Genomic DNA, 13,685 nt, shown 5'->3' with positions numbered 1-13,685 from the left:
TCAAAAATACTAAAATATATTAATATTTCCATATACTGAATGGAATATCCAACAATATGCTAAATTTATAACATCACACAGGCTGAATAGATAAATTAACAATATTTTAAATGCATTAAACTTGCATTTGCCAAGATAATATTTCAAAATTTTCATTTAGCTATATGTAAGAATTTTCATATATTAATCGCTTTTTTATTGCAAATGCATGAACAGCTTGTAACGAAACTTAAAAAATGAGACCTTCGCCAAATTCCTAGGTTGAAAGCCTGTAGACTTATTTTTATGTGAAATCAAAAGGATGTGATGTTTACGCATGCTCCTGTGCTCTCTTCCGTTCAATCACACATGAAACGAATGCTTATACAATGTTCAGGATAATGCCGAAAGAGCCACTCTGTACTCTATTGTCAATGTGAGCGAAGAGGGCTTAATTCAAACTATAGTCTGACGTAGCCAGATCTATATAGTCTATAGTCTCAAATATCGTTGTTAATAGTACCGACTTCGGTACCAAGTAGGTACTGAAATTTAAAAAATGTGATGATACCAGCATTCCCCCATAGCATTTTGAGCGCTGTTGAGTGGATTCTTAAACACCTCTGATTGGTTATTGAGTTCACGCACTCAACAGATATGTCTGTGATTGGCTACAATGATCAACACTTTAAAAACATGTTGTAAATAGACATCTTTGACGCTCTTCACAGAGCGCTTACACAGATACGCTTGAAAGCAGGCAACTGTCAGCAGATCACTATACAGGTGCATCTCAATAAATTAGAATGTTGTGGAAAAGTTCATTTATTTCAGTATTTCAACTCAAATTGTGGAACTCGTGTTTTAAATAAATTCAATGCACACAGACAGTAGTACTTTAAGTCTTTGGTTCTTTTAATTGTGATGATTTTGGCTCACATTTAACAAAAACTCACCAATTCACTATCTCAATAAATTAGAATACTTCATAAGATCAATAAAAAAAAGGATATTTTAAACAGAAATGTCAGGCTTCTGAAAAGTATGTTCATTTCTATGCACTCAATACTTGGTTGGACCTCCTTTTGCTGAATTACTGCATCAATGAGGCGTGGCATGGAGGTGATCAGCCTGTGGCACTGCTCAGGTGTAATGGAAGCCCAGGTTGCTTTGATAGCGGCCTTCAGCTCATCTGCATTGTTGGGTCTGGTGTCTCTCATCTTCCTCTTGACAATACCCCATTGAGTCTCTATGGGGTTCAGGTCAGGCGAGTTTGCTGGCCAATCAAGCACAGTAACACCAAGGTCATTGAACCAGCTTTTGGTACCTTTGGCAGTGTGGGCAGGTGCCAAATCCTGCTGGAAAAGGAAATCAGCCTCTCCATAAAGCTTGTCAGCAGAAGGAAGCATGAAGTGCTCTAAAATTTCCTGGTATATGGCTGCGTTGACTGTGGACTTCAGAAAACACAGTGGACCAACACCAGCAGATGACATGGCAGCCCAAATCATCACTGACTGTGGAAACTTCACACTGGACTTCAAGCAACATGGTTTCTGTGCCTCTCCACTCTTCCTCCAGACTCTGGGACCTTGATTTCCAAATGAAATGCAAAATTTACTTTCATCTGAAAAGAGGACTTTGGACCACTGAGCAACAGTCCAGTTCTTTTTCTCCTTAGCCCAGGTAAGACACTTCTGACATTGTCTTTGGTTCAGAAGTGGCTTGTTGTGACAGTTGTAGCCCATTTCCTGAAGACGTCTGTGTGTGGTGGCTCTTGATGCACTGACTCCAGCTTCAGTCCACTCCTTTTGAAGCTCTCCTAAGTTCTTAAATCGGCTTCGCCTGACAATCTTCTCAAGCCTGCGGTCATTCCTTTCACTTGTACACCTTTTCCTACCACACTTTTTCCTTCCAGTCAACTTCCAATGAATATGCTTTGGCACAGCACTCTGCGAACAGCCCACTCTTTCAGCAGTGACCCTCTGTGGCTTACCCTCATTGTAGAGGGTCTTGATGATCGTCTTCTGGACAACTGTCAAGTCAGCAGACTTTCCCATGACTGCTGTTGGGATTACTGACCTAAACCCAGTATTTATACCCTGAGAATGGTCATTTAATAGAACTTGAAATTAAATATTCTAATAATTTAAGATACTGTTTTTTTTTATTTTGATGAGCAGCAAGCTGTAATTATCAAAATGAAAACAAAAAAGTCTGGAAATATTTTACTTTATGTCTAATAAATCTAGAATATATTTAAGTTTTACTTTTTGAATTAAATTACATGAAAAAAAAAAAACTTTTTAATGATATTCTAATTTATTGAGATGCACCTGTATATCCGCTGATAGACGGATCCTGCTTTCAAACGCTCCCGTGTTTTTGAAGTAATTAAACTCACAGCTTCATTGTTAATAGACAGAGACGCTGAACAGACGCAGGTAATTTACACACACATCTCTTCAAATAAATGCTATAATGCTTTAATTCAAATAAATGTAATCTTACACACTACTTTATCTCTGTGTCTGATTCAAAGCGGGCAGAATGCTAGATCTAACGAGCCGTAACTGACAAAAACAGCCGTCATTTTTACCCTTCCAGTCAAATATTGCACTGCAAACATCAATAACAGCTTTAACTTGTCAATGCTGGTAAATGTCCATGGTATAATCAGGATAATCCATTGCTAGCTGTGCATTAATTGATTTTAATGCACTCTGCTTCGTGTCGGTCGATTCTTTGCCTCGCCTTGAATCACGTTCCGTCTCTTGTGCGTTATGCATGCACGAGTTGCTGACTGTAGTTCACTTAACGGCCACCGGTGTCGCTAATAACAAGGGTTTCTGAATTCTACATATAGTCCCTTTAAATAGTTTTAGTCAGTGATAACCACACTGAACTTTGACTTCTGAACAAAAGATACGAGTATCATTTAGTCCCTGTTTATTGTTCTATCCTACCTATGCATGATTATGACTGGTTGCATTTTATTATTTGCATTTAGCTTTTTTTTCCTGCTGTACCATCTGAACTGAAACTCACTTTCTTCTCACCAACACCGAACTCATTCAGAAGCAGTGATAAATGTCAAGACTTCATCTTGGTTCCACGTCATTTAGCAGGAGCTTTTATTTTTATCTCAGTAAGTTGCGGGGTGCTGATGGCAGGAACAGGCTGCCCCGCTGGAGACATCAGTGCCTTGCTCAAGGGTACAATGGTGATTGTGTTAAGAGAAACTTGGTAACAAAGCACTTTTCTTCGCTGTGTATGTGTATCCTGAAGCTGGTTACTGGACTGAGGAAGATAAATGTGAACAAATATGAATAAATAGCGTAACGCAGTGTCAGCACTAAGAGAGTGTGATGCAGTGCAACAGAAATAGATTTTAATCAACATTGAGCACAGCTGGATCCTTTATAATGGGAGTGGTCTAGGTTTGTTTTTTCACATCACATTGCTCATAAAACATGTTTCATTTAAGTGCATCACTAATACAAGAATCAAGAGTCATGATGCAACAAAACTGGAAACCAATTTCCATAATGAATCTGTCTTAAATAGTGTACAATAACAGAATTAATGCATCCAAAATCATAGTACGTTGAAAATAGTAAGTAAAGGTGCCCCTGTTATGTGTGAAGTGTGCATCTGTGTTTGCATTTTCAGTTAATATTGTCCTCAATCCCTTATGCAATAGAAGATTGATCTCGTTCTCTAGATCTCTTGACTTTAGTTATATAAAAATGCAGATGAATATGAGCCAAAAGCTACCAGAGACATTTTTCACATGTATGAACCAAAAATAGGACGACAAAATGAATGTATGGTAATGAATTTAGCCCATCGCTCATGCAGACCAGGGTTATTTATATACTAATATAATTTTTTTAATTAATATTTTGAATTAGCTTTGTTTTATATTTTCAGTTTTCGCTTAATTTTAGTTGGATTTTTTTAGTAATTTTGTTTTGTGCTTTTGCCATTTTTAATAGTTTTTGTTCTTTTTTAAATATTACTATTTAGGTTTAATTTATTTTTCATTTTTATTTATTTCCAGTTATCAATTTTATTTTACTTAAATTTGAGTAATTTTATTGTAAGTAAACTAATTTCAGTTATTTGTCATTTCTGATTTTTATTTTAGTTTGTTTTTATTATATTATATTCAAGCTTTATTTCAATTAACAAAAATGTTTTTAATAGTTTTAGTTTTAATTAACGAATGTGACAGTCAATGGTTATATATAAACAAATATTATATATATTATTTATTTATAATATTTATATCTTCTTGCCACCATTCACTGTCACATTCGTTAATTAAAACTAAAACTATTAAAAACATTTTTATATATACACTACACCTCAAAAGTATGCACTGAATGAAGTATGTGTGAATTGGAACACTCTCTCTCTGATTAGCACCTTGTTGCGCTCTGGAGTGCAAATGTCTTTATAAAGCTCCCCTCTTCACCCTTCATTCTCTTTAATCTTTTGTTCTTTGAAGGATGGTGTCATCAGATCTGATGTGTGTAAATGTGTTTTAGTTTGTCACAGAAAGCCGTTTGTTGTCTTGTCATGTAAAAACGCCGCTACAGTTGAAAGCTCAGAATCAAGGTGGCTTTGCTAACAAAGAAGATAATTAATTAAACAGAGGAACAGATCATGAAATTAGAAGTCAGGTGTCAGTCTCTGCAGCACGTCAGATTTCAGCACCTGTAACATCTGAGAAACGGTAGATTGTGAATTGTTGCAGAATTGTTTGATTCAGCCTAAAATCACTTACTATTTCTAGTTTACTTCACTAGACTATCTTTATGTTGTTCCATTGTTCCATATATGTATCTATCTATATATCTATGTATATAATGTTCCATTGTTCCATCATTCCATCCATCCATCGTTATATAAATTTCTATTTTGAATTTAAATTATTTTGAATTCCACATCCTTTACCACAAACTGCAGTTCTGCATCCTCTTTTCTACCTCAGGAATTGAATTGGAGTTTTAAAGGCATTCTCAGTTCAATTCTGATTGATGCACAACTATACTTTGGTGCGAGAAACTTTCAACAAATAAAATGTGCTCACAGATATAGACTTCTGTAGAGAAACAGAGAGAGATTTTCTGCTTATATTCTGCTTGCTTGCACATCGTGAGATCCGCCTGATGATGATATGTAGAGTTATTGATCCTGAACTGTTTGTTATGGAAATCTGTGTTTCTGTGTGTGTGTGTTGAAGCCAGAGGAAGCATATGTCTGTGTCTCAGGGCCGATTATATATTTATTGCATCGTTCTATAAACGGTTCCACTGCAGTGAAGCTTGAACTGTAGCCAGGATCGTTCCTGCAGGATTCTGCTGTGCTGAAACTCTCTCTACGCAGGAGGGAGAGTTCAGCAGCTGCTGGTTTAGTAAGACCTTCAGTGTTCGTGGTGTAATGGTTTTGTTACTCTGTGGGGTGAAATCTTTAAATCTTTAAACAGCCGTGGTACTTTTGCATGTTTTATTTCATTGCAAAAATCTCCATCTTATTCACAAACAAACCTCATTTCAGTATGTTAATCAGTTGCTGTGTCATACATAATTAAACCCCTCCTTTCAATGTAAATTACAGTTATATAGATTGTGTCTTATTCACTAAAGTCAGTACAACTACTATTTAAGTGGTTAAGAGGTTATACAGTGAGTTATGGTTTGTACAGTGGCTAGTATTTACATTGAGTGTGGGTTATGTTTAGTATGCAGTTAGTATTTACTCTGAGTGTGTGGTTTATTGTTAGTACGGTGGTTAGTATTTACTCTGAGTGTTGGTTATTGTTAGTACATTGTTAATATTTACTCTGAGTGTTGGTTATGGTTAGTACATTGTTAATATTTACTCTGAGTGTTGGTTATGGTTAGTACATTGTTAATATTTACTCTGAGTATGGGTATTTAATATGGTTGTTAGTATTTACTCTGAGTGCGGGATATAGTTAGTATGGTGGTTAGTATTTACTCTGAGTGTGGGATATAGTTAGTATGGCGGTTAGTATTTACTCTGAGTGCGGGATATAGTTAGTATGGTGGTTAGTATTTACTCTGAGTGTGGGATATAGTTAGTATGGTGGTTAGTATTTACTCAGTGTGGGTTATAGTTAGTATGGTGGTTAGTATTTACTCAGTGTGGGTTATAGTTAGTATGGTGGTTAGTATTTACTCTGATTGTGGGTTATAGTTAGTACGGTGGTTAGGATTTACTCTGAGTGTGGGATTATAGTTAGTAATGGTGGTTAGTATTTACTCAGTGTGGGTTATAGTTAGACTCTGAGTGTTGGTTATGGTTAGTACATTGTTAATATTTACTCTGAGTATGGGTATTTAATATGGTTGTTAGTATTTACTCTGAGTGCGGGATATAGTTAGTATGGTGGTTAGTATTTACTCTGAGTGTGGGATATAGTTAGTATGGCGGTTAGTATTTACTCTGAGTGCGGGATATAGTTAGTATGGTGGTTAGTATTTACTCTGAGTGTGGGATATAGTTAGTATGGTGGTTAGTATTTACTCAGTGTGGGTTATAGTTAGTATGGTGGTTAGTATTTACTCTGAGTGTGGGTTATAGTTAGTACAGTGGTTAGTATTTACTCTGAGTGTGGGATATAGTTAGTATGGTGGTTAGTATTTACTCAGTGTGAATTATAGTTAGTATGGTGGTTAGTATTTACTCTGATTGTGGGTTATAGTTAGTACGGTGGTTAGTATTTACTCTGAGTGTGGGTTATAGTTAGTACGGTGGTTAGTATTTACTCAGTGTGGGTTATAGTTAGTATGGTGGTTAGTATTTACTCAGTGTGGGTTATAGTTAGTACGGTGGTTAGTATTTACTCAGTGTGGGTTATAGTTAGTACGGTGGTTAGGATTTACTCAGTGTGGGTTATAGTTAGTACAGTGGTTAGTATTTACTCTGAGTGCGGGATACAGTTAGTATGGTGGTTAGTATTTACTCAGTGTGGGTTATAGTTAGTATGGTGGTTAGTATTTACCCTGAGTGTGGGTTATAGTTAGTATGGTGGTTAGTATTTACTCTGAGTGTGGGATATAGTTAGTATGGTGGTTAGTATTTACTCAGTGTGGGTTATGTTTAGTTTGTAGTTAGTATTTACTCTCAGTGTGGGTATTTGGTATGGTGGTTAGTATTTACTCTGGGTGTTGGTTATGGCTTGTACGGTGGCTAGTATTAACTCAGTGTGGGTTATGGTTAGTACAGTGGTTAGTATTTACTCTGAGTGGGTTATGGTTAGTACAGTGGTTAGTAAGGTCTTGAGTGTTAAATGTTATGGTGTTCAGAATCTCATACTCGATATCTTTTTAAAATCACTCATTTATAGAAGCATGCCAATCTGAAACTAGAACTAAGACATCAGACACACTATTTTCACCTGTTGGACTATAAAACAGGTGACAAAATCCCACAGACGCACACTGAAAGAGCCACATAGAGACCAAAATATCAGACACTTGAGTATGCAGACCCAATACAAAAAACTCAACCACTAAGTACACTCTAGCAACCACCAAGCAACACTGAACCTATCCCTGTGTGACTATATGGTGACCCTGAGCGTCACAGGACGCTGCAAAGCTTACGGTCATCACAGTCTGCGGCCTGTTACGTAATAGGACAGATATATCGATTTCACACGCTGTCTGCTTTTTCAAATGCTCTGACATAAGCAAAAGAGAATTTGGCGTGGCAAAAGAAAGTTAATTATGAAGAAGTGTGTTTATGTTTACAAAAATGCATGTGTGTGTGTTTCCTCGCCTCTGTCCCGGCTGTATAGATGTATTATGCAGAGATGGGGAGTTCTGCTTAAATAATGCAGTATGCTGCAAGACTGGGCTGTGTGTGTGTGTGATTGTACATTTCTGTACTTCGTCTCATAACTCTGAAACTTCCCTGTTTCTATGGCGATAACAGGACTGTGAACCCGACCCTTTGCACAATCATCCAGCAGATGCACACGTACTTGTATACCAATTAAACATGAAATTTGTAAAATGTACTCTAATAATCTTTGTTTTAAAGTGTGGTAAAGTAACAAGACTCATGATTTGAGGAATCATTCACAAACTCTGCAGGAATGAGTTACACACTGCAATAAAAACATTTCAGCAATGCAGATTATAGATGCATTCTCCTAACAAATGCAGATTCATTGCATATTCTAGATATATTCTCATAAAACATGCAAAGAACATTGAATGCTTGTTAAAGAATTCCACCATAGCAACTGAATCCTAATAAAAGAACAGCCTCTCTCTCTCTCCTCAAGCGATGTGATGAGATTGTGTGTGTGTGTGTGTTTCAGATGTGAAATATACAGCACTAAAATCCGATATGCTTTGTTGTTTTTCTTGACAACCATGTAAACATATTCATGCGAATGTGTCTTCATGGCAACACCAACTCATCTGGCTTATTGCATTAATATTAATTCTCTGCAAATAAATTGAATTTGTAATATGATATGCATATTTGCTTTTGCATTTCAGCACTTTACTTTCCATGTGTGTGTGTGTGTGTGTGTGTGTCTCTTTCAGGTGATGGAGCTCAAAGGTCAGATGCTTCACCTCCCTGAATCCAACTCCATCATGTTCCTGGGCTCGCCACGTGTTGATAGGCTGGAGGAGCTCATGGGGCGGGGCTTACATCTGTCTGACATCCCTATTCATGACGCCACACGTGATGTCATTCTGGTGGGTGTGTCAAACAACATCATTAGGCTTCAGTGCATCGGCCGTAAACAGCATACTGTTAAGCTAATGAACTAATGGAAGAAATGTGATTATTATTGTTAATAATAATTATTTATTAAACGTTGGTGTCTTATAAATATAATATGTGTAATATGTATATATAATATGAATTGCTATTGCCGTTGTTTTCAGTGTATCGTTTACCTCCTGTGGTAAAATCCGCCTTTTGTCACTTATTATAAAAAAGGATAGTTCCAGTTCTGATGGTGTTATTGTTTACTAAAGCTAAAATTGAAATAAATCTATAATAAAATTAAAATATAAACATTACATGAAAAACTTAAAGGATTAGTTCACTTTTAAATAAACTTTTGCTGATAATTTACTCACCCCCATGTCATCCAAGATGTCGATGTCTTTCTTTCTTCAGTCGAAAAGAAATTAAGGTTTTTGATGAAAACATTCCAGGATTTTTCTCCTTATAATGGACTTCAATGGACACCAAACGGTTCAAGGTCCAAATGACAGTTTCAGTGCAGCTTCAAAGGGCTTTAAACGATACCAGACGAAGAATAAGGGTCTTATCTAGCGAAGCGATCGGTCATTTTCGAGAAAAAAAGTGTAAATGTATATGCTTTATATAAACAAATGTTCGCTTCGCTTCCGCCAAAACCGCATTTCCGTATTCTCCAAAAAGTTTACGCTGTATGTCCTACGCCTTCCCTATTCAACTTACGGAAAAAATGTAACTGGCGCTGCGTTCGTTCCGTAAGTTGAATAGGGAAGGCGTAGGACATACAGCGTAAACTTTTTGGAGAATACGGAAATGCGGTTAGAAGGCGAACATTTGTTTATATAAAGCATATACATTTACATTTTTTTTCGAAAATGACCGATCGTTTCGATAGATAAGACCCATATTCTTCGTCTGGTATCGTTTAAAGCCCTTTGAAGCTGCACTGAAACTGTAATTTTGACCTTCAACCGTTTGGAGGCCATTGAAGTCCACTATAAGGAGAATAATCCTGGAATGTTTTCATCAAAAATCTTCATTTCTTTTCGACTAAAGAAAGAAAGACATAAACATCTTGGATGACATGGGGGTGAGTAAATTATCAGGAAAAGTTTATTTAAAAGTGGACTAATCTTTTAAATAAATAAAATATAATAATCACTTAAAGTAATGTCACAATGCAAAAATTGCAATGTTCCTAAAATAGACTTTATGCAATATAGTATCGCTTCATGTTTAAATAAGTAAACATAAAAAAAGTTAGTTTGAGAGCTAAAATTACTAAAACTTAAAGTAAATTAAAGCTGAATAGAAATATTAAAAACAAAACTATTAAAAATGTTCTATTTAGCATTAATTTATTTTTATGTAACAAAATGACTAAAACTTAAAATAAAAATAAAGTTAAATAGAAATATTTTAAAAAAATGACAAAAGAACATGACACATTACTAAAATTTAAATAAAAATTAAAACAATTAAAATACTGAAATATAAAACAAATAGAAAATTTAAAATATTGAAAATATAAAAATAAAAGCGAATTAAAAATATTAAATATAGCTGCGAGCAGCAGTTATCAGGGTTTGAGCGTTTCAAAGCCTTTAAGCACATGCATAAAAAGGTATAAAGGTTTTAATTAGCAAACCTGTAACCATCTCGATCATAGTAAAAAAAAACGTTTACAGCAAATACAGCCAATTTACCATAGGAAATATGTCGTTTTTAAAGCTTTTTAACATTTATCGAGCTTGAGCCAAAAACCTAGTACTAGTTCGGCAAAGTTGGTTTTTGAAATAATCTCCAATATTTAACGAACGATTCGATGGACAGCGGCGGACATAGAGGCAAAGTTGCTCAGAATGAGGAGTTCTACCATGTGGTACAAATGTCATGGGCGTGTGCGAAAAATTGCGCGATACACGACCCTTTACGTATGTGTAAAACGCGAAGGCGCCCCCCCCGGTGGCCGATTTCTTTTGAAATTCTCACAGGCCTCTAGGGCCGTGAATCAAACAGGCCCAGCGAGTTTCGTTCTGATCGGCCTCCGTTAACCTTGTCTGATAGCTGCTCAAAATTCATTGGCCGACGGCGGACATGTTTTTTGAGATACGTCAATGTCGTCATAGACAGTCATGGCACCTCGGTCGAGACACTGCATGCCAATTTTCAAGTCGATTGGACTAACGGTGAAGCAGTTATAGCTGTTTTCATGTTTTTTTTTTCCCTGTTATAGCGCCACCAAGTGGTCAGTTGCCGCATCCTTTTTCACGTGACCACAGAATGAGCTCTTACATAGGTGTGCTGAGTTTGGTGAAAATATCTTCCGCTCATGAGTTATAGCCATTTTAGTAAAAGTGGCTCCGCCCACTTCGAACGTTTTGGCGGCCCTTAGGGATCGTGAATCGGAATTTCAACTTTTTTTTGATAATTATTGACATTCAGACACCAGAGAATCTCGCTGTACTGGTTTGGTTTTGATCGGGTCAAAAACCTAGGACTCGTTCGCAAAAGTAGGATTTTTTTGAAAATTTCCTTGTTGACGTTGTAGGCGGTATGAGTACTACCAGCCCTCAAAGTTTCAAGTCTCTACGACTTACGGTTTGGTCTGTCCGATCACTTTTAGGGGAGAATGCTGATCCTTGGAAAATTTAACAATTACACTAGAGTTTCAGCGCTACACGCTTGAACCCATAATAAATACTATAATAGTATATAATTAATACTAAAATAATGCTGCTGGATGTTGTCTGCCATAATTCATATCTGGTCACTTCTGTAGGTCGGTGAACAGGCCAAAGCTCAGGATGGACTGAAGAAGCGAATGGATAAGCTCAAAGCCACCCTGGAGAAAACCCATCAGGCTTTAGAGGAGGAGAAGCGGAGAACAGTCGACCTGCTGTACTCCATCTTCCCCGGCGACGTGGCTCAGAGACTGTGGCAGGGCCTTCCCGTTCAAGCCAAGAAGTTTGATGACGTCACCATGCTGTTCTCTGACATCGTGGGCTTCACGGCCGTGTGTGCGCAGTGTACGCCCATGCAGGTCATCAGCATGCTGAACGAACTCTACACGCGCTTCGACTACCAGTGCGGAATACTGGACGTCTATAAGGTAAAGACACACGCGCACACACACACACACACACACACACACACACACACACACACACACACACACACACACAGGTTTGTTTCGCTATCAAAGTGAGGACTCTCCATAGGCGTAATGGTTTTTATACTGTACAAACTGTACGTTCTCTCCCCCTACACTACCCCTACCCCTAAACCTTCCTATCACAGAAAACTGTCTTTTACATTTTTAATAAAACATTGTTTAGTATGTTTTTAAAGCTATTTTAAATATGAGGACTCATGAAATGTCCTCATATTTCATGTTTACGTCGTAATACCAGCGTAATACCCGTCATTATACAAATTTGTGTCCCCTTAACACACACACACACACACACACACTATTATATACTTTTTTATATTTTTTACCCTGAAGGCACTAAAATAGTTATAATTATGTTAGATTTATCTATCTATCTATCTATCTATCTATCTATCGTTCTATCTATCGTTCTATCTATCGTTCTATCTATCTATCTATCTATCTATCTATCGTTCTATCGTTCTATCTATCGTTCTATCTATCATCCTATCTATCTCTCTATCTATCTGTCTATCTATCTATCTATCGTTCTATCGTTCTATCTATCGTTCTATCTATCTGTCATCCTATTGTTCTATCTATCTATCTATCGTTCTATCTATCATCCTATTGTTCTATCTATCTATCTATCTATCTATCTATCTATCTATCTATCTATCTGTCTATCGTTCTATCTATCTGTCTATCATCCTATTGTTCTATCTATCGTTCTATCTATCTATCATCCTATTGTTCTATCTATCTGTCTATCATCCTATTGTTCTATCTATCTATCTATCTATCTATCTATCTATCTATCTATCTATCTATCTATCTATCTATCTGTCGTTCTATCTATCGTTCTATCTATCGTTCTATCATCCTATTGTTCTATCTAACTATCTATCTATCTATCTATCTATCTATCTATCTATCTGTCTATCGTTCTATCGTTCTATCTATCTATCTGTCTATCGTTCTATCCATCTGTCTATCATCCTATTGTTCTATCTATCTATCTATCTATCTATCTATCTATCTATCATCCTATTGTTCTATCTATCTATCTATCTATCTATCTATCTATCTATCTATCTATCTGTCTATCGTTCTATCGTTCTATCTATCATTCTATCTATCGTTCTATCATCCTATTGTTCTATCTATCTATCTATCTATCTATCTATCTATCTATCTATCTATCGTTCTATCTATCGTTCTATCTATCTATCATCCTATTCTATCTATCTATCATCCTATTGTTCTATCATTCTATCGTTCTATCTTTATCCTATCTATCTATCGTTCTATCTATCATCCTATTGTTCTATCTATCTATCTATCTATCTATCTATCTATCTATCTATCTATCTATCATCCTATCTATCTATCTATCTATCTATCTATCGATCTATCGTTCTATCTATCGTTCTATCTATCATCCTATTGTTCTATCTATCTATCTGTCTGTCTATCTATCTATCTATCTATCTATCTATCTATCTATCGTTCTATCGTTCTATCTATCGTTCTATTGTTCTTTCGTTCTATCATTCTATCTATCTATCTATCTATCTATCTATCTATCTATCTATCCATAGCAACCACCCGCCCTAGCTACCTCATAATAATGCCCTTGAAACCTCCTGACAACACCCTAGCAACCATCCAGAAAATCCTAGCAACTATCCTGCATCCTGCCAGGACACCCTAGCAACCGCATAGCAACCAACTTCCTAGAAACCACCCTGAACACCCTTTATAAATCTATATATGACCTTAAACTTTCAAA

General features: G+C 36.4%; 2 protein-coding genes across 2 annotated transcripts in view; both read left to right on the top strand.

The window, feature by feature from the left end:
• LOC127495189 (gastrula zinc finger protein XlCGF7.1-like) overlaps window positions 1–13,685 on the top strand; it is a 288,096-nt gene that overhangs the window by 146,206 nt on the left and 128,205 nt on the right. The gene's annotated exons all lie outside the window — the stretch shown is intronic.
• Window positions 1–13,685, top strand: part of gucy1a2 (guanylate cyclase 1, soluble, alpha 2) — a 35,268-nt gene that overhangs the window by 12,479 nt on the left and 9,104 nt on the right. Inside the window, exons 5-6 of the mRNA XM_051861802.1 lie at window positions 8,571–8,726; window positions 11,522–11,851. Coding sequence (XP_051717762.1) covers window positions 8,571–8,726; window positions 11,522–11,851 — 486 coding nt within the window. The remainder of the gene's footprint in view (window positions 1–8,570; window positions 8,727–11,521; window positions 11,852–13,685) is intronic.

This window comes from Ctenopharyngodon idella, chromosome 15 (genome assembly GCF_019924925.1).
Source record: "Ctenopharyngodon idella isolate HZGC_01 chromosome 15, HZGC01, whole genome shotgun sequence".
NCBI classification, from domain to species: domain Eukaryota; kingdom Metazoa; phylum Chordata; class Actinopteri; order Cypriniformes; family Xenocyprididae; genus Ctenopharyngodon; species Ctenopharyngodon idella.
This window is presented reverse-complemented; position numbering and strand designations above follow the sequence as displayed.